General features: G+C 41.6%; 1 protein-coding gene across 2 annotated transcripts in view; it reads right to left on the reverse strand.

Moving 5' to 3' along the window:
• Positions 1-1219: 1219 nt before the first annotated feature.
• slc27a4 (solute carrier family 27 member 4) overlaps positions 1220-20728 on the reverse strand; it is a 36587-nt gene continuing 17078 nt past the window's right edge. For both annotated transcript variants that reach the window (XM_050052853.1, XM_050052854.1), the window contains 11 exons: positions 20455-20638; positions 19235-19393; positions 15988-16057; positions 15721-15812; positions 13602-13711; positions 13151-13360; positions 12940-13066; positions 11611-11748; positions 11294-11458; positions 9614-9760; positions 1220-7494 (listed from right to left, as the gene is read on the reverse strand). In XM_050052853.1, the coding sequence (XP_049908810.1) occupies positions 7337-7494; positions 9614-9760; positions 11294-11458; positions 11611-11748; positions 12940-13066; positions 13151-13360; positions 13602-13711; positions 15721-15812; positions 15988-16057; positions 19235-19393; positions 20455-20638 (1560 nt within the window). In that variant the 3' untranslated portion in view covers positions 1220-7336. The remainder of the gene's footprint in view (positions 7495-9613; positions 9761-11293; positions 11459-11610; positions 11749-12939; positions 13067-13150; positions 13361-13601; positions 13712-15720; positions 15813-15987; positions 16058-19234; positions 19394-20454; positions 20639-20728) is intronic.

A 20728-nucleotide genomic window follows, 5' to 3' on the forward strand; every position in this document is an offset into this window, starting at 1 on the left:
ACTGGTGTTTCAATGATAGACCCACAACACCTCCAAAGGGCTCTTCGGCAACACCTGGCCTCCCAGGTGCGCCCCCCTCTGCTTTTACTCCCCTGTACCCTGCTGTTGTGAGTGGTATTTTGGGGCCCAGGTGGCATCTTTCCTCTTAATCCATAGTCACCGGCTTGCCTGTTCGGTTGTGCCAGACATCTTTGATGGCCTGACGCTGGGCTTGGCCTCGAATTCCCAGTTCTTTAAGCAGCCTGGTGGTTGACTTGCCTACGAAGCCTTTGCAGCCCACTTCAACTGGGCAAACCAAACGACACAAACCATTAAAAAACAAGATATAACTACATATAAACATTTATTTAATCACTGTAACTTCTTTACTTTCCTGATACTTATACACTTTTATGCCATTTAGAATGAATGTATGATTGTACGGAGGTGTGTGATGTATGATGTATGTATGAGTATGAAGGTATGGATGCATGTGTGTATATTTACATGTAGTTTTACATTTTTTAATGTAAAATATTATGTTTATTTTTAAACTTTTCTTAACATAAACTCTGCACCTATTTCATAACTGTGAGCATGAATGTTAATAAGCTCAAACTCATAATTTATAAACATATATGATGATACAATGTTGGCTCACACAAGCTGCATGACACAATATTTTCATAAATGAAAACTTCAATCAGTGAGGAAAAAAGCAAAGCAAAAATCTGTTTTTGTTTTTCCATTCAAATCAGTGATATAAAATGATATTTAGCCTTCCAATACTAAACTCTGTGATGCAACAGCATGAGAGGTACTGGATGAGCAAGCTGTTTTTTCCTGATTTAATACAGTAGTCCTTTAAGTATATGTACTACATGTGACATTGGACAGAATAGTTTGATTGTTAGACTGCCTAAAGGGGCGATTCATACTGTTTATTAATTCATGACAAAAAAAAAAACACAATTTATAAAAAATAAAAAAAAGACAAACAAATGCTTTTTAGGTCAGTTTTACTGGAAGTTATCTAACAGGAAATTGTCTGAGTGTGACCCAAAGTAAACTGCCTGACCCAGTGTTTGGTACATTGAGCACAGCGTTTCTAGGGTAAATGGCCGTGCTGTTAACTTGTTACAATATCACTGCCATGTTTTGGGTTTTTAATAGTCAAAATCTGTGTGGTTGAGCTACACGCAGCAGGCATCAATCAAATAAAGTGTTACAACAACCTGAGTCAAAGTGAACAATTTAAATAGTTTTTATTAATAATGATTTTCCATTTGCAGCTTTTATCTCATTCTCTTGAAATGCACGATGTATACAGCTAGCCTTCAGTGGACAAGAGGACATCAGTGTGTCACACACACAGCACACCTCACAGACCTCCCCCTACACACTCCGCACAAGCTGCCACCTGTGTGACGAGACAACAAAAAAAACAATAAAAACTTTCACACACATAGGCAGACGTGTACAAACTCGTTTCCTTCTCTAGCAATGCTCGATGTTCCTGAGGACCACGACGGAGAAAAACAGACAAACAATAAGTGCAAAAAGCAGCGTGGGAAGATGTTGATCAGAGGCATGAGGGACAGCGAGACCAGAGACACAGAAATGTTACAATTCTTCAGCCAGGGCTCCTGAATCACTGTAAGGCCTGTAATGATCTCCACATTACAAACTTAACTAGGATTTTAGAAGTGTCTTGTTTTTTGATCACCAGTGTTTTTTTACAGTGCTTTTACAATCAGAGACTCTGATCAAGTTGATTGATCTAACGAAGCGCTGGGAAGACTGGTGGTGACAGTTTGATGCCTCTGAGGCTTTTTCACAAGATTGGTCACTTTGGAGCTCAACCCAATAAACGTATGTTCACCAAATTTATAGTCGGAGTGTGTTAGGGGGCTGAAATAAATCAGTTTAATTGGTCACATAACGTTAAAACAGGCAGAGGACCTGGAAAATGGTCATTTGTTTCTGAGCTGAAAAAAAATGAGGAAGAAAATAAAAATATCAGCAGGCCAACTAAACCATTTAGATGTTTTAAATTTGTTTAACATATAAATAAAGTTTCATTTTCATAAACATATTTCTACAGTAGTTTGAAGGAGTAGTGTGTAGGATTTAGTGGCATCTAGTGGTGAGGAAGCTGAAGAATCTCCCAATTAGGATTCCTTTGGTTTTCGGGGTTCAGGGGGGTTTTATTCGGAGACGAATTGTCCACAGAGGTCTCTTTCTCTCCATAACAAACGGACCAGGTGATTAAAACAGATAAAAACACTGACTACAGCAGTTTCACACTATAAATCGGAGTTTTTCCAACACTGTTTGGCTCGTCGCAGAGGGCTGAACTAGAGCCAGTGTTTGGTTTGTCCACTCTGGGCTGCTGTAAAAACATGGTGGTGCCACATGGCAATCTCCATGGACAAGGACCCACTCCCTATGTAGATATAAACGCCTCATTCTACACAATTCTTATTTTCAGGTGATCATATACTAAAGAAAACATACTTATTATAGTTCATTTCTGCCGATAAATCCCCTTAAATCCTACACACTGTTCCTTAAAGTTGTAATCATTAGGTCTGTTCATTAGTCCTCTGCTGCAATGATAAAATGATGACATGGTGCCTCCTTCACTCTCCCTTTTATGAGAAAGGACATAGCGCCCCCCTGTGGTCAAACAGGTGTCTCAAAACTTCTATACACCCTGCCCCACTCCCTGCAGGCCTTCAGTTGACATATCCGGTTTAACGATCTACATTTGAAACAATATTTATGAGCTGAGAAACAGCAAATTGGCTCCTGGTCAACATCTATTACTACACCAACTGAATCCAAAAAAAGTTCCTCCCTGGCTGGTTCCTAGTGCCTTTTATAAAAGGTAAAAATAAAAGAAGAAACAAAAACAAAAACTGCCATTCGATTGTCTTACACTCATGCATGAATCCCGTTTTAAACCAAAATCACAAAAGCTCTGACTTCACGCAAAGAAAACAAAAGTAAACACATACAGCAATCAAAGTATAAACAATCGAAGTATAATTAACAGTTCCTTCAAAAAAATAATAATTTAAACTTATTAAAAAAAAAGAAGAAGTGAAAAATGGAAACATCGTATTGAGAGTGCTCTGCCGTGGGACTGTTTGGTCGGGGTTAACAAACCCCTCAGCCACAAGCATCATAACAGCCAAACTGTGTTCCCTTAGATACGTAAATTACACTTTACATCATCATCATCATCGTCATTGGTCACTCATTTGCTATTTCAGACATTCATGAGAACATTACACACTCATTAAAGAATAAATACAAGTGAGAGCGAGACTCTTTGAGCCACAGAGGAGGCAGGGATGAATCTCAATTTCTGTCAAACGGCTTTGTTGGTCTTTCCCCCGAAACAGGGAAATAATAGGTGAGAGCAACTTTGACGATCACTGTCAGCAGGCTGCAGCCGCCAAGGTCAACTGTGTCAGTCAGTGCAAAGTACCAACTAAGAAAAGCCGTTTAAAGATATCGAGAATCAGTCTGCGGAGAACAACAAAGCGTTGCTGCAAGAAAACTAATGACGAATAAGTCCTCTACACTACAGCCAGTTACACAACCACTGTTGGCGACGGCCAGCCTGGCTGTACTGTAGGTGGCCTGGGATGTGGTCAGTTGCAAAAGTAAGACAAGAAGTCACAGGGTAATGGCAGACTACGCACAACACACATCGGCAAAAGATATTTGCGAACAATTCTGAGTGTGTAGTTGGAGCTTTAGGTCACCAGAACAATCTTAAAAAAGCCCGCCCCATCAAACACTAAACAAACTCCAATTAGGAATGAATATAACTACAGTTTAAACCATTGTCTGAACATCAGCACAACAAGATGAAGCAGACATGGCAGAGAATAGAGGCTCGGTACCTGACGCAGACAGAAAGGATCAAACGGCGGTGCCAGCTCGGAGGGATGGAGGGCCAAGGACAGGGAGGGAAGAGAATAGAGATGGATGAAGGGAAAGGACCAGTGGTTGGCAGACAGATGATGAAGGCGTGAAGTAAAGGTGCTGAGCAAACGGAGTCTCGGGCATACAATATCTATAAGACAACCCCCCCAAAAAAGAAGAAGAAAAAAAAAAAAAAACAAGTAACGAATACCTAGAAGATAAATTAAGGTTACAGTTTGGACTAAGACCGGAAGAGACTCAAAGGAAGACAAGACGCTGTGACAGCAGCCTCGCAAACAGTGGCGCCCCCAGAAATATTTTGTATTTTGCCCCGGAAAGGGCCACTGACAATCTTGGGGTGGCACATCAAAAAACCATAACTGAATTTCAGGAATTTGATTATGCTGTTAAAGTACGTAGGCTTGTTGAAAACTAGGTCAATAAGAGACTTAAGGAATCACACATTACTTTGGTTTCTTATTTTACAGTTAACATTACTAAAGATCTGATGTGCGCAGACTGATAGTGGAACAAATGTAGTAAGTATCAGTGCATGTTTGCTGATAGGCTTGGGCAAGATCATGGTATTACGGTATACCAAGGTATTAAAAAATCCTGACTTTATGATTTTCAATACCGACAAAAATTCAGTCAGTCCTCTTTCTATTAAACTTATTGTGTGTAGTGAACAGCACTCACCACCAGAGGTCAGTCTCTACTCTCCACTGGTGGAACAGGCAGCTGGTGGTTGTGGGGATAACATTACAGTACTGTAAATGGCACATTTTTACATCTAACTCGGTAAATTAATGGTTTATTTCGACCAAATCAGAGCTGCTCATTGTTGGGACAGTGGACTAACTACCTAAAGGACTAACAAGACTAACCAAGTCAGTTTTGGTAAGTTTAATTTTGTTTCTGTCATGTTTGAATGAAGTATGTTTAATTGTGGGTTAACAGGTCAATTACGTTAGTCTTTGTGTGTTTAAAGACAGAAACTTGAATTGTTGTATTCTGTTGTTAAATAAGGAAAATATACCTACTATTTATTATACTGCAGAAGCTAAGTCTCGCTAGTCGTGGGGTTGGGTTAGTGCCGCACAATAATACTGCCTTATAATGTATACCCTGGTGAAATTTCAGGAACGTATGAAGGTATTAAAAATTAGATACCATCCAAGCCTTTTAGAGGATTCTTTGTTCTTCAAACAGGGTGGTTGTCCTTTTCGTGAAAAAAGACTGAGATATCTTGACGTGACATTTTAAGGGACCCCTTTGAAAATGTGCCAGTTGTTCCCTCACCAAAATTTAACCTTATTGCAAGGCTTCATTCAGCCCCCGCCCCGCCTTGCCAATGTGGGCGGTACCAATTGATGCCTAAGGTTGTCTAGTTTCACAAGATACCAATACCTTGGGCTAGCTTAAAAAATGAGTGAGACAAAGCCTCTCAAAGATGATGATACTGGCCTCCTATTATTTTCGCAAGTGTTGGGGATAGCTGTTTTATCAGGGAGGCCATGCCCCACCCTGGGGGCGCCACTGCTTGCAAAATTTGGACTCTTGCCCACTTAGACATCATCACAACCTCTTCCTGCACCTGGCAGGACGAAGGCGCCAGTCGCTGTGCTGCCATGGATTCTACGCAGATCATTTTTAAGAATAAAAGTATGAGCTCCCACGATTTAGGCCAGCTTTGCGAGGTTATTATGACGGGGAACTTGAAGACAGATGAGACAGGTACTATGATGTGGGCCAGGGCCTGTGAATCTGGGAGGTGAACTCACAGTAAGGCACAGTGCTCTGCTTGCGTGGTTGATGATGCTCATTCATGCTGCTACAACCTCTGATGACAGCTAGTGCAAGCAACAGACAAAACATCGATGACAAAGCACGGTTTCTTCTTCTTCTACTGTTCCATTTCGACGCAACCCCCTCCGTCACAACGTCCCCACTCGCGCCTTTGAATCTTTGGATCTTTCGGCTCTGTTGTGTCTGGCAGAACATCCTTCTTTAGCACCAGAGTATTGTTGAAAACACAAGTCCTCGCTGATGGTGCGATTTGGTGCTTCTTTATCTCCAGTAAAGTCCTCTTTCAGTTTCAGAAGAATATACACACACCGTACGACAGTCTACCTTTTCGGACAAAACCTGCACAACACAGCCACACAAACACACTGCATGTCAGCATGTGTTTACAGAAATAGCCCCAATGATTTAGCCCAGGGTTGGATCAGTCAGACCACTTGACTTTGTGTTCCAGCAGCTGATATAAAATGCATACTGCAGCTTCATTTTTGAGGACTTCAAAAGTTACTGAAGATTTGGATACACGTAAAGCAAAAATAACCTGCACTATAACAAAAGAGAAAGCTTAAACATAAATTACTAAAACTTCCATATTTTCTTAAATATGTAAACAAGCACTACAACTTAAATATATTTGGTGTGACATATTTAAATACAAAGCTTTGTTTTTTATATCAGCTCTCCTGTGGTGCGGCTGATTATTGCACTGCAAACGCTGGAGCCCTATTGCACTTTAGTAGATCTTTCCGCCTCAGCCACTGGTCTAAATTTAACTTCTGTAACCGTGGGTTACACGTCCAATGCTTTCCAAAATCCCTCACATCCTTCTGTTGTTCCCTTTTTTAAAAAAAAACTTGGTGTCCTTTACTCATTTCATCTCAAGGGCAGAAATGAGGACACAGTTAACCTCAGATAGAGTAAAGCTGTCACACAGGGTTATCACTGCGGGCTAATTGTGCAGGTTGAGTCGACGGTAGAGCCTTCAGTCTTTCACAAAACAATCTCGCTGACGATACAACGAACCGAGTGACAGTTTAGGTCCTCGTAGGTCCCTCTGTTGTGCACACTTTTTGTACTGAATCCACATTCTTCTCAGCATCCTTCTAAGTCTGTGGTTATCTGCAGTTTCAAGTTTTGCATTCTGGTTGCCAGGGAGCCTGAACTCTGCGTCCCCACAAGGAGTGTCCCCCAGCAACACGTGGTTTGATGGACCAGGATGGCCAGACGTGGCTGTCTTGAGGCCTGTGTGGGCAGGGAGTGTGTGGCTATGAAGGGTGGTTTCAAGTTACCAAATCGACCTGGTTACTAGGTTTGTGCCTCTCTCTGTGTTTGCTGAGGTAGCGAGAGGGGTAGCCGGGGATGGATGGAGTGGTGCTGTGTGTGTGTGTGTCTGTTTTAGGGATTACAAAGAGCAAAGTGGGTTTGGGGAATATAATGTGTGTGTATGTGTTGGCATATGAGTACGGATGCACGGAGTGTGTATGGCTATTACTTTAAATGCATTGTATACTGGGGCGAGGTCCTGCATTCTATCCTGGTCACACATTAATGTCTTTTCTGTATGCGTGTGTGTCTATGTGTACATGTGTAGATGTAGTGGTCAGCCTGCTCATCACAATTTGTGTTTCCCTGACAGTATGGAGCGGTAAAGCTCCTCATCCAGCTGCACATAGCACCCTCTTTTGGAATCCATAAAGTACAGTCTGTCTGACACCACAGTGGGGTCGAAGCTTTCCCGGCGCAAGTCCGTCTTCTGAAACTTAAACGTTCCTGAGAAAGAAAGAGAAAGAGAAATATGTAGGTGTTTCATTTTCCCAATTAAGCTGCCATTAACATGTCTTAGAATAACCGTACTTCACTGTCTTTACTGCTTTAAAAAATATAGAAACACAGCGTTAAAGGGGCAATAAGCGAAATTCATCATTTCTAGATTGAAGGAATTAAAAAATTGCTATGTGAAGAACTAGAGGTGTAATTTCATCTGGAGTATAGCATGACCTCACACACCCTCTCTCTGTGTTGATCTCCAGCCCATTGTTTACAAGCCGGTCCGGCTGCACGTTCATGTGAATCGGAGCCGAGAAGCAGGCTCCCGGAACGTTAGCATAGCAGCCGGCTAACGCTAACGTCCCCACGCTTCTCGGCTCCAACTCACTGAGCCTGGCGGAGAAGCGTTAGCCCGGCTCCCGGCTCAGTTGGAGCGTTAGCGTGGCAGCCGAGTAAGTGCTAATGCTAACAGGAAAGCAGGGAAATAGCTAAACACAGCAGAGACCGAGAGTGAGTGAAAGACATTGCTAACTGCTAAACTAAGCTGGCTGTTTAGGTTTTATTTCCTCGCCCCTGTGGTGAGTGAATCTGCCTGCAGTGAAAGCGGGGGCTAACTCCTCAGGCTCCACTTCACTCAGCTACTAACACACCCAGTATGTATGGATCCAACCGGAGCTCCAAGCCCTGGTTTGTTATTCAGGTTAATGTGGGAAGAAGCAGCGGGTATAATCATTTCAAGCTGGCATATTCGGTTTGAGCTAATGTTGACACACACATTGAGATTTGCACTGATGATGACTTTATGACGACGATTTTACACCTAGTTTTTATGATTATGATTTTTGTCTAGTTATTTCATTGACTTATTACTGTACATACTGATTTGATTGACTTTATGATGTATGGATACATTGCTGCTTGTTTTTTCACTGTGCCTTTTAAGGTGTCCTTGAGTGTTTTGAAAGGTGCCTTTAAATAAAATGCATTATTATTATTATTATTATTATTATTGGATCAGATTTGCATGTCTAGACGTACACAACCTATCTGCAGGGGTTGCTATGGTAATGCCGTATGAGTCAGTAACTACGTGGCAATGCCGGTGACGCAGCTCTTCAAAGTGGAAGCCTGACAAATGGAGGTCTATCATTTTGTCCTCCAAACAATTTCTTTGGCATCTATCCACGGACTCTTGTTCCTCATGTTGTCCCTCATAGAGCTCTGCTAGTAGCAGCATGAATCTGCTCAGCACTTCTGTCACCCTGGATATGATGTTGTCGCTGTGTGTCGTGTTCAAAGACATTTTGAAATCCAATTTGAGCGTCTGGACTGACATGCATCTGTAGTAATCTGATTGGAATTGCATTTCCAACCAACACCAAATGTGGTTTGCATTTCATGTGTTTTTTTTTACTGTCCAGACTTCTGAGAATCAATCTGGCTGCAAGCTGGATATGCCAAAAAAAAAAAAAAAATAATAATAATAATTCGGGCTGGCAGTCTGAACATGGCATTAGTCAATTTATCACTCAGTTGATTGGCAGAAAATTAATCCCAACTATCTGTCAATGGAAAAAAGACGAACATTTTCTGGTCTTAGCCTCTTACGTGTGAGGACTTCCTGTTTTTCTCTGTCATTTGTATTATTATATGAAAGTAATACAAATATTTGGGGGTTTTGGGCTGATAGCCTGATAAAACTAATGAGGATGACTACCCGGGTGCTTTTCTTTTGGAGGTTTTCTGGGCACGCCATACTGGTAGGAGACCCAGAACACTGTGGAGTAATTATCTCATCTGAATTGGGGATGCCTCAGGAAACACTGCTGGGGAGAAGGACTTCTGGACTACCTTGCTTAACCTCATATAAGCAGCAGAAAACAGATGGATGGACACTGTACTTTGACTCCTTTAAGATTTCCACATAACAGTCATCACTGTCTGACGTACAGTCTTATCAAAAAAATAAAATACACCTAGGACACATCAGAGGCCAGCTACGATGGTTTGTGGTCTAATACCTGTTGTTTTGTTTCAATTGCACAGAAATAAAATTGCTCTGCTTCTAAAAATCTTTTTACAATTATACTCTGACACCTATTGCAGTGAAAAGAGCATTTACCTGTCTTGTTGACCTCCGGAAGGAAGCGGAGGAATACAGGTCTGGCATACGGAGGCAGAGCCTTCTCCATGTCCTTCACAAACTTCTCCAGGTCAGTGGAGTGAGACGGATCAGCGATGGCTGCCATTCCAGCCTTTCCCTCTGCTCCTGTGCACACAGAAATGGGCATGTCAGACGATTAATCTTATAGACCGCTAAGTTATAAGGTCAGACAGATGCTTGTGTTTGTGCAACGAGGCCATGAATGCTGTGCAGAACTCTTCTTGTGACTTCACACAACATCTCACTTGTGCTCCCCTCATATACTGCTTGTATTGAAAGAGACACTTCTTGATACTTCTCTCTATAAAAATGATTGTATTAAGATACTGCCTTTTTATTTAGTGCGAGCTCCTGAGCAACACTACTATCCTCTTGGAATATCTGTTGTCGTGAGTCAATAGATGCTCCTATGGCTCATTTATTGGTATAGATTTCGGGGGGAAGCAGGGGAAATGTCCCCCTCAATATTTAGATAAAAACACTGAATTGCAGAAGACTTTTATTTTGAAAAGATTGAAGACATTTACTTAAAAAAATTGACACAAAAAAGGCACAAAAATGCAGGAAATGAAGTGTTTGATGTTCAAAATTTTCTGGCAGAGGACCCCCAAACCCCCTGCTTCATATGTGTCCCGATGCTGACACAAAACCAACACCTTTGGGTGCACTGCAGGCATCAGATTTGAAATAGCACCACAGAACCAGCGGTATTTTAGGAAAAGGTCACTATCTAGCCAAATTTTTCATATTACAGATACTCCCACTGATTTTCTGTACATTTCTATGCTAGTAACCTACAACGTTACATAAGGAAGGAGGGCAGCTGTTGGGTGTGTGCTGCTGCATTTGTCTGTTAGTTGGCAGTAGAACACCAGTAAAGCCACTAAAGACCAGACATCTCAGTTCATCTTTCAAAAAAATATATATTGTCCTCTGGGGAAAACATACCTACCTTTTTATTTCTTTTAGCTCTCTCCACAGAGGTTTTGCAGCTGCAGAAAATAACCGCATTGGTTGGTCCTTCTTTGACAAGATCGCAGTAGGGGCATGACGTCAAAGCGGTTTGACGCACCTCATAACACTTAAAGTGCGTGTTTGACCATTTAAAAGAATAGCTGTACTTCAAAACTTAAGTGCGTTTGGGCCTTTAGTGTTATTACTGTTGTGGCAGTTTGTCTTTCATATGTTGTCTGCTGTGATCTGTCTGACTTGTGTATCTTCTGTTATTCGTCACCGTGCATGTCAGACTAGATTTGGAGATTAATAAAGTTATCCCATATCTAATCTAATCACAGCAACTATAAAGTGGCATCTGTGATTTGTCTGCAGAGCCTCAACGGCAGCTCAGCTTTACATGTAATGGCACTTTAAAATGCTATAAATCATTTAATGTCACAATAAGTCAAGAGTAAGCCGAGACACTGCAGCTGTGATAACTAGTATTTAACGCAGTATGGCTCTTGTGAAATATCTGTTCAGCATTCCACTCATCTCTCTGTACACACAGCAGTGACCTATTTTAAAAGACACACACACTGCAGATATGTTGTTTGCCCAGCTCTAAACTAAACCGAAATGACAACTGTCTTTGGGTGGAAAATTGAGGAAAATCAAGCAAGTATGTTGACAGATTTTTACCTGGTACTTCCACTCCATAGACAACTACATCTTTCATGTCTAGCAGCCTGCTGAGAGTTCCCTCCACCTCGGTTGTTGAGACGTTCTCTCCTTTCCAGCGGAAAGTGTCTCCTGTGCGGTCCTTGAAGTACATGTGGCCGCACTCATCCATGATCAATACATCGCCTGGTGAGAGGAGGGTGACAGATTGTATTTATTCAGTCAGTCAGCAAAGAATATGGTGAATACCACAACGTGTATGTGTGTGTGTGTGTGTGTGTGTGTGTGTGTGTGTGTGTGTGTGTGTGTATGTGTGTGTGTGTGTGTGTGACACTAACCAGAGAGATAGGCACTGTCTCCCTTCTTGAAAACACTATGAGCAATCTTCTTGCTGGTTGCTGATTGGTTGACATATCCGTCAAACCTCCGAAGGGGATCATTCTGAATGATCCTGCCGACTAGCTGCCCAGGTTCACCTAGAGAGTAAGAACAAAAGAATTTATGAATGTATGACTGGCGATTATATCATATCAGATCATATCCTCAGTACGTACCAAACACATGCATTTTTGCTTAAGCATTATGATTTAAAAGCACACCAGTACAAATAGTCTTATGCGCGGCCGACTAGCATGCCAGGGAATGCATCTGCGTTTGAACTCTGCACAACCCGAGCTCATACATACACACATGCTCAGGCACACTCAGGGCATGCTACTTGTAGACAGAGGTTTTTAATATTGTAATGTTCTGATGAAAATGCATGTGTTTGAGAAGTACTGAGCATAAGACTGAATAAAGGAGACTTGGATTTAACTGCATGAGTAAGTTGAGAGTTTGGAAATGGATGTTTTGATAAAGTTTTGCTGTTTGACTTTATTTGATGACAAATGTTCGGCTTTTTGGATTCTTTGTTCACTGTGGAGGCATACGAGAAAAACTGAGTTTTCTTCACTATTTCAAGGTAATGCAGCGAGTAATCCGCAAATGAACTCTGCACAACCGTAGAATACTTGACTTCAAGGAATACTTCACCTTCCAAATGACCATTTTTATATAAATACGTTAGTTTGGATTCATCAAAGTATATAAAATTTTGTCAATGGAGTCTGGCTTTGAAGAGAGAATATATAAGTTTCACTTTCATTTCAGTTCCACATCATAAAGAGCTGTCTGTTTGGGAGGTACTGAGCATACAACTGGATAAATGAGACTTTGATTATACTGCACGAGATGTATGAGAGTTGGTAAACAGATATTTTAATATACTTTTGCTGTTGTTAAACCCCCATTACTTCAGTTCATTTAAAATGCTCTTTGTTTTTGGATTCTTCGTTCACAGAAGGCATGTTAAAAAAAAAAAAAAAAAATTTCTTCACAAATTCAGTGTAATACTGTCTGAGCAACTGATAAAGAAATGGTCATTGGGGGGGTGAAGTATTCCTTTAACATATATTGCTATTTCCTTTCATTCAATATTTCTTATTCTTATGAACAAGCATATTAAGGTGGATTATGTGTTCAGCTTTATTTCAGCGATGATATGATATGGATGGCAATATATGAGCAGCTGCATACGCCCCTGATGTGTTTTTCTGCTCAACACCACAACTTTGTATGTACAAAGTGTAAAGTTGGTGTTTTATATGAGTAAAGAGTAAACCCACCAGGTTTACAGGGAATACAGACACCATCAGGTCCCCTAATGAGCTCCATGGTCTCCTCATCAACCCGCACCAGTCTGATGGGGTAGATGAACGGTAGAATCTGACTGTTGAAGCCACACGCTCCAACCTAGAGCATAGAGAAAAAATATTAACAACCACAAAGCTTTCAGCAGGGTCAGTGCATCAACACTACTTTGCTGCACCTTCACACCTTGTTATCGAAGTTGCCGAGACTGCAGTTGCACTCTGTGGCTCCGTAGAACTCTGCTATCTGTGGGATGTTGAAACGCTTCATGAACTCCTCCCATATGGACTGGCGCAGGCCGTTGCCCAGTGCCATGCGCACCCGATGTTGCTTCTCTGTGTCCTTAACTGGCTGGTTCAGCAGGTATCTGCAGATCTCACCAATGTACTGCACAATCTGGATGGTCGTGACAAAAATTCATTTAGAGATGAGACAGGATATAAGAACAGACTAATTACTGATTTAATACCAAGCTTATTATAATGAAAAAGGGATTCAAAGAGATTAACTATGGATAGCATAACACAGATTATTTTTTAAAGGAAGAGACGGGAAAGACATCTTTTGAACAACACTGAAATTGTGGTGAACTGCTATGCACACCAGATCAATGGCTTGTAATATACATTATACATACAGTGCAGTTGTATTTGGCACAGTCATCCCAGAAACGCGAGGCGGAGAACTTCTTTCTGATGACTACAGTCATGCCATGTATGATACATTGGCCCACTCCCACAATGTTACCTGTGGACAAAGACATATGGATTGTTGTGGTCACAGAATGCAAGCCTCAACATGGACACATACAAAGACAAAGAATATAAAGCAACAACATGCAACTTGTCACCATTTTCTGTTAGCAGGAGAAGTCAACAACACTGGGCCTCATTCACCAAGTTTTTCTTAAATTTGTTTGAAAGAAAGGTCTTAAGAAAGGTCTGCGTCAGATTCATGACATGTTCTTAAACCACAGAATTGTTTGAGCCTGTGTTCTTATATAAACAAAACCTATTGCTTGCAAGTTGAAAGCACAGGCCAGTTGATCCTAATTAGCATCAGTAAATACAACGCAAATAATGACACGAGCCTGTTTAAAAAAAAAAAAAAAAAAAACCTGAAGTAGTTATGAAGTGGAGAAGCTTCTGCAGAAAGTGAACACCAAGCGAGCTGTCATATTCAGTAGCGTCAGTAGTGGATATAAAATAACACAAAAAAATGCATGGGATGCTAAAAATATGCACCTTCAACTACTCGGCCGCAAACTTTAGATATTATAGTTGCACAATTCTCAGAACTGAGAGCAGAGACGAGAGCCGCAGCACTCTCCAAGGTGTGCCTGTGTCTGCAAGAGCGAGAGACAGATAGCGGGGCAGAGAAGGTGGAAGGTGACTATTTGACGCAATGCTTCTGTAACTCACTTGGAATGCTGCTTTGTCACTTTTTGTCTAGTCTCTATATACAGACTCTACATTCAGTGTGTATGAATGTAGAGTCTGTAGGCAAACCCCGGAGATCTTGCCTCCGGAAGAAGAGCGTAAGAGCCCTGGTTTCCGGTTGTAGGCTGTTTGTAGTCCGCGTGATATTGACCAATCACGTTTGAGCCGGCTGCAGTTGTTGCCAGGTTAAACGCTCTGTGCGGTGAACTAACGAGGCGGAACATAATTGCCGTCACTGCAAACTCTGAATCCATCGCAATGGTTCAGCATATTTACTTATATATATAAACGGAAGTCGGAAACGGAAATTCGCCTCCTCCACCCAAATCAAACCGGAATGCCAAAAAATCGGGGGTCTGCCCCCAGAGGCTGTATCGCCATCTGCCGGAAGTCAGACACCAAATACAGCCAATGCGTTCCGAGAATGCTTTTTGTCCAACCTGCCCGAGATGTTTTCTAGCATGATTTATCACTAATTATTAGATGACATGGTTGCCATTAATATAGGCTAACTTTATTTAGAATTTTTTTTTCCCAAGAACTGTTGGTGATCGAGGCCCACTGAGACTTAATGTGCGCCAGAAAAGACACTCATTCAAAAACACAGGTGAAGATTAGCACCACTTTTTGTGGCTGCCGATTAGCTTTATCCACTATCTTAATGGCCCTGACACACCAAGTCAATGGTTGGCCGTCGGTCAGAGTTGGTCCGTTTGCCACCCTTATCAGTGCGGTGTGTCCTGCACCTCATCGGCCCCTGTTGTTTTTTTTTTGGCTAATTCAACATGTTGAATTGGCATCGGCAGCAGCGGAGATCGAATCAGTGAATGAAATCACTCTGATTGGCAGTTCAGCTCAGGGCACGAGAAGAGAAACCGAAGTGAGAAATGTGGGCAAAGAACTTAAGTCGAGAGGGAGTGGCACCAAAACAAACTTGTTACAGAAGGTAAGATAATTTTTCTTTTGCCATTGAGCGCTTTAGCAGAAACATCTCCTGATGGTTTGTGTCACTGTTCACTGGTGCACGATAAATATGCTCTGTTCTTTCAACATTGTGCTGTGTTGTTAGTATGCTAACTGGATAACTAGCATCAAGACCGTCTCCCAGTTTCCCTTTTTGAATGAGGATTATAGACTACCACCATCTGCTGGTGTGGAGAGTTCTCTGAAGCTGACTTGGTGTGTCTGGGCCTTTAGACTGAATGCTGTTTCAAGATGAACCAAGATGAACACTATAAGCAACTTAACTTCCTGTAGGGAACAAGAGCAGATAGACTTCCTGACATAAGCTTCAATCACACACAGTCACAGTTTTACCTGCAGAGTGGTAGAGTGGAAGGCAATCATACAGCACATCATCTGATGTCATCCTAAAGCCATAATACACCAAGGCTGCCATGCGGTAGTACCTGAAATGAAAAAAGTAAAATAAGTCAAAACAAAACCAACAAGTTTTATTTATTTCTCTAACGTTCTCTTTCAACAGTATTTATACTGCACATGAAAGCGACATAGATCAACAAAGAGAGCAGCTGCAGTTCCTGTGTGTCTGTTAGTTACTGTAGCCGCACGGCTCCTTCCTACCTGCTGTGCACAACAATAGCAGCTTTAGGCATCCCAGTGGTTCCTGACGTGTAGATGTAGAACAGGCGATCTGAAACAGACAGTAGAGTGAGAGTGGGATCACTCACATGTCAAAAACTAAATATGCTATGACAGGTTGTGGCATTTTAAGTGTGTAAATAAACTCTTTTTGACATAAACGCGTTGCTGAATGCTCACTTCTGATTAGCTGCGCTGGTGTGAAAGTGCTCGGCTTTGATACTTAATTACAGGCCTTTTCACAGCTTTGATTGCAAGCTCATTTTGACTAAGTTACAGTGCTGGAGGACAGACGCAGAATGAAGCAGAATCCCTTTTAAAGACTGTAAAATTAGGCCATTAAGTCCCCTTTTTCTCAGGGAAACACTGCAATGTGCAAGCAAAGTGGTTAAACACCGAGATCTTGTTCAGACCAAACGTCCAGCATCTTTATGAATGCAAATTAGCTCTACCTGAGGTTGAGAGGTCTCTGACATCACAATAGACCACCTGTGTTTGGATTTTGTCTTCCAGCTCACAACTGATTTCATCTCTAATAAACTCCAGCCACTGCTACACAAAAGAAATACAACTTTGAGCTCTGATATATGGCCAGAGAGCTATCTTATGGTGGATTTGTGCTACCTTGCCTCATGCACGTACTACAACCCCTTTCACTGAGCTGTTTGGCATAAGCAAATTAGCTGTGTGGGTGGCGAGTGTTGCCGAGAGTAAGCATGAACAAAGGTCACAGGTTTTATTGGTGCAACTGCCTGTGTGGCTATCAGTGATTACAGAAGTGTTCAAGGGCAAAAGTAAGTGAGCAACTGGGACTGGATTCATTTTTCTCAATAACAGCTCATTGCATAGCTGTGCATACATACATATTCCACGTATTTAATATCTTCTACTGGCTGTTGTAAAGCAAACTTGTGATATAAATAACAATTACGTGACTTGATTGGTTAATATTGTGTATAAAATTCGTTCTCCCTTTGACCCGTGTACTGTATACCTGTTGCCTTGGAAACAAGCTACCCATATAATCTCTCGTGATGAGTCATCAGTGATTCAACATGATGATAATGGTTAAAAGAGTGGCGGATTTTGGTAGATAATGCTTCCTTTGTTAAAGCTTATCAGCATCATGTGATTACTTTTACTTCCAATAAATATGGTGAATTAAAGTTTCTGTTTGGCCTCTGTATTTATTTGCAGTCATAAATATTTTAAATAGAATTAAAACATTATTATTGAAACTAATGGAACACTGACACTGTCTAATCTAATATACCTACATTACAAATAAACAAAAACGAAACTCTTCTTGACATTTCAGTTCAGTGCAAGTGTTTCATTTTTTAGTACGATTGAATGATGCCATTTATTTGACTGTTAGTCATTGCTTGGTCCCAAAAGTATTACTTATCACTTGTCAACAGGTCTGTGATGATGCACTATCAGTAACGGCAAACAAATTACTTTTTTGAAATTGCTGTGTTTATTTGGTTAGAGTAAGTGCTGAGAATTTGACAGAAATTTGACAGTTGCATTACTGACAAGGACATGTGGTTTTGGGGGCTGAATTAGGCCCTGATCACACAGAAAGCGTTTGGCAGGCTGCTTATTTTAAGAATTGAATGCCAGTAGTGGAAAAGAGAAAAAAAAAAAAAAAAGCTTGCTGCGCCTTTGAATTGTTGCCAGGCAACCACACTCACCTCCTTATTCTAACCTTCCTGTGTATTCAATCTACTGTTTATTTATTTATTTTAGTTATTTCACAGTAATAAGTATCTAATTCCTAAAATGTTGAGGCAGAGGGTACTTGCTGTAGCTCTAGTTGAGAGTGAGAGGCTGTCAGCAAATAGTTTGTTGGGCACAGGGCAACGGAAATCTGTGTGGGTACATTAGACTCTAAAAAAGGGGAGCACCACCAGTTGGTCCAAGAGCTTCGCCTCGATGATTTTAGGATGACTCGGGGGCAGTTTGACGACCTGCTGTCTGTCGTCAGGCCGTATAGCTCTGGTTATCTGGCAACTAGGGCTGCAACTAACGATTAATTTTCATTGTCGACTAATCTGTCGATTATTTCTTCTATTAGTCGACTAATCATTTTATCTAAAAATGTTTAGAAATGTTGAAAAATGTTCGTCTGTCTCTCCCAAACCCCAGAATTATGTCATCTAATGTCTTGTTTCGTACTACTCACGCCAAAGGGTTTTAGCTCACCGTCATTGGAGAGTGTGTAAAGCTGCCAATATCTGAACGTAAGAAGCTGCAATAAGAGTATTTTGGGGTACTTTTATAGTACTTTCCTATGAAAAATGACTCAAACCAATTAGTCGACTACCAAAATAGTCACCGATTATTTTAATAGTTGATTAGTCGACTAATAGTTGTAGCCCTACTGGCAACCGCTACCTCCAGTTTCTCCTCCACTGTTTACCAACTATTAACTTGTTGACCACTACAGAAGGCCCGCCGCCTCTCAAATCATCCAATTGGACAATAGGGGGAAAAAGATGACAAAAAAAGAGATGATGTGGGGTTGTTTTCCACTCTGAGTTGAGGTTTTTTCAACTCGAGGAGTTCAGTGCGCTCCAGCAAAAACGCTAGGTGCCTTGAGCACAGAAGGCGAGGCGCATCGCAATGCAGAAAACGTGAGCAAAAGGCTTCATTCTCATTAAAGCAATAACAAATTTACACAATTACAAAAAGGCACCTCCAGCTGCTAAAACACTTTCTGTGTGATCAGGGCCTACACCATGGAAAAATATCACCTAAAGTGACTCCTGAGAGCATCTGTAAAATGACTATTTGTTGAGGTGTACTTCACAGAAGTTTCCTAAAAAAAAAAACAGACTCAAACAAAAGTAATCCCTCTCATTTATCACTTTTGAGCCACCAGAAGTGTGTGGCGGTGTATTTTTCTGCAGACACTCTGCCCTCTGCCTGCATTTACTGTGTTTGGGACGTTTATGGGTGTGTGTACTCCTACAGCGCTTGGCTACGGTTAGGGATTAATCAAAAAGTGGCAACCGGGTGCTGGGCCATCAGCAGCAGGCATCCAGGAGACACAGCGACAAAAAAATGCAAATATAGTGAGAGTGAATCTAGACTTGGCTTTCACTTTTGCTGGCAAACATGTTCACAAACAGTAACCGATAATACTGCTTAGTAAACCTTTCAATGAACTTCTTGTAGTTATTAACATTGTTAGGTAACTAAGATTGGTTCATTGTGTTCTCACCTGTGAAGCATCGTTGTGGCCTGCTTGGCAGGTGAGATGGGGCGCCCTCCAGCAGGGGCTCTAGGCACTCGGTTCCTTGCGGGACTCGTTTGGGGTCCCAGTCTCCGGAGCAAAACATCTGCACTGTCTTCCCCATTGAACTGTGGATCTCGGACACCGCTACCAGAGTAAGAGAAACACAGATAAGTAAGTTTGATTCATTTTACCGACCAAAAAGAAAAGAGGACGTCATGTGGTACAATATAAGCACCACAAAACAATATGCTACTGTGAGTGAAGCAGAAGATAAAACACAAATTGAAATCCATATTTTCCCCTGAAAAAAGAAAACAAACACTATCTTTATTTAAAAGCCTTGTGTCAGCTGGGTTAGCACCAACTCCACTGGCTCTACATTAGCCTCCTCTGCAGCAAAGAGGCTGCACTTCCAATTACTTAAAGGCACAAAGCACACATCAAGTCCAGGATCCAACACTTACACTGCTCCATCAATCCCATGATGAGCAGCTCAGAACTCATTCACTCTTTATAGCTGTTGAGATCAGGGCTTTTCAGATTGGGCAGGGACCCAGAAGGTCACAAGGAGATTGAAATAGATCCCTAATTTATGTTTGACCGTTCAACTGAGCTGCTGCAATTTCATATCATCAGTGGCCCCCATGTCTAAGCAATACTAGGCATGTTTAATAATGCAATGCTGGTTAGTAGATTAGACATTAGAGCAGGTTATTAGTTTTGTTTGGACATTCAGAAATACTCACCAACACATGTGATCTTGTTAGAGTTAATTTAATTCTTAAATCTATCTATTGAGACCAGAACTAAGTGGAAGAAAAAACATTTTATTATACATAAACACCTTGTAGCCGTTTACCATTCATCAGTTCTGTTCTCTGACCAGCTCAGACCTTGAACGCTGCAGACTCATGATGGAGACATCTCCCTCTTCATTACCTCTTCGCTTCTTTCCTCTCATCAGCCATTTAAAGCCCCACTGATATTATAGAGACACCTCCTCTAAAACCCATCTATCTTTCATGACCTGCTTTCTCCCCACACCACTCACCTCTCTCATCACAGCGGAAACATTACGGCACTTATCAGCAGAAGACAGTGGTGTACATATTTTTTGGCTATTACCTTGACAACATCGCAACTACAGCTAAGAAAATCTGCAGCCACGTTTGCTTCATCCCCCTGTCCAGCCTCCCCCCTCTTACCATCAGTCAGCTCCGCGCCAAACACCACAGCCTTGGCATTGGAGATGTTGACACAGTGGACCAAGGCCTCTAGTCTCAAATTGAAGTTGATCAAAGCGGCCTCGACTCCGATCTTGGCCATGCCCAGCCAGAGGCCCACGTACTGGGACCTGTTCTCCATGAAGAGGGCCACCACGTCGCCCTCCTGAAGAGAGAGACAACAAAAGGAGGGGCTCGTCAAACTGTCATCAGCTGATTCTGAGTCTCTATACAGGGGTGTCAACAACACCTGCAA

Source organism: Epinephelus moara, chromosome 9 (assembly GCF_006386435.1).
Source record: "Epinephelus moara isolate mb chromosome 9, YSFRI_EMoa_1.0, whole genome shotgun sequence".
Classification (NCBI taxonomy): Eukaryota; Metazoa; Chordata; class Actinopteri; order Perciformes; family Serranidae; genus Epinephelus; species Epinephelus moara.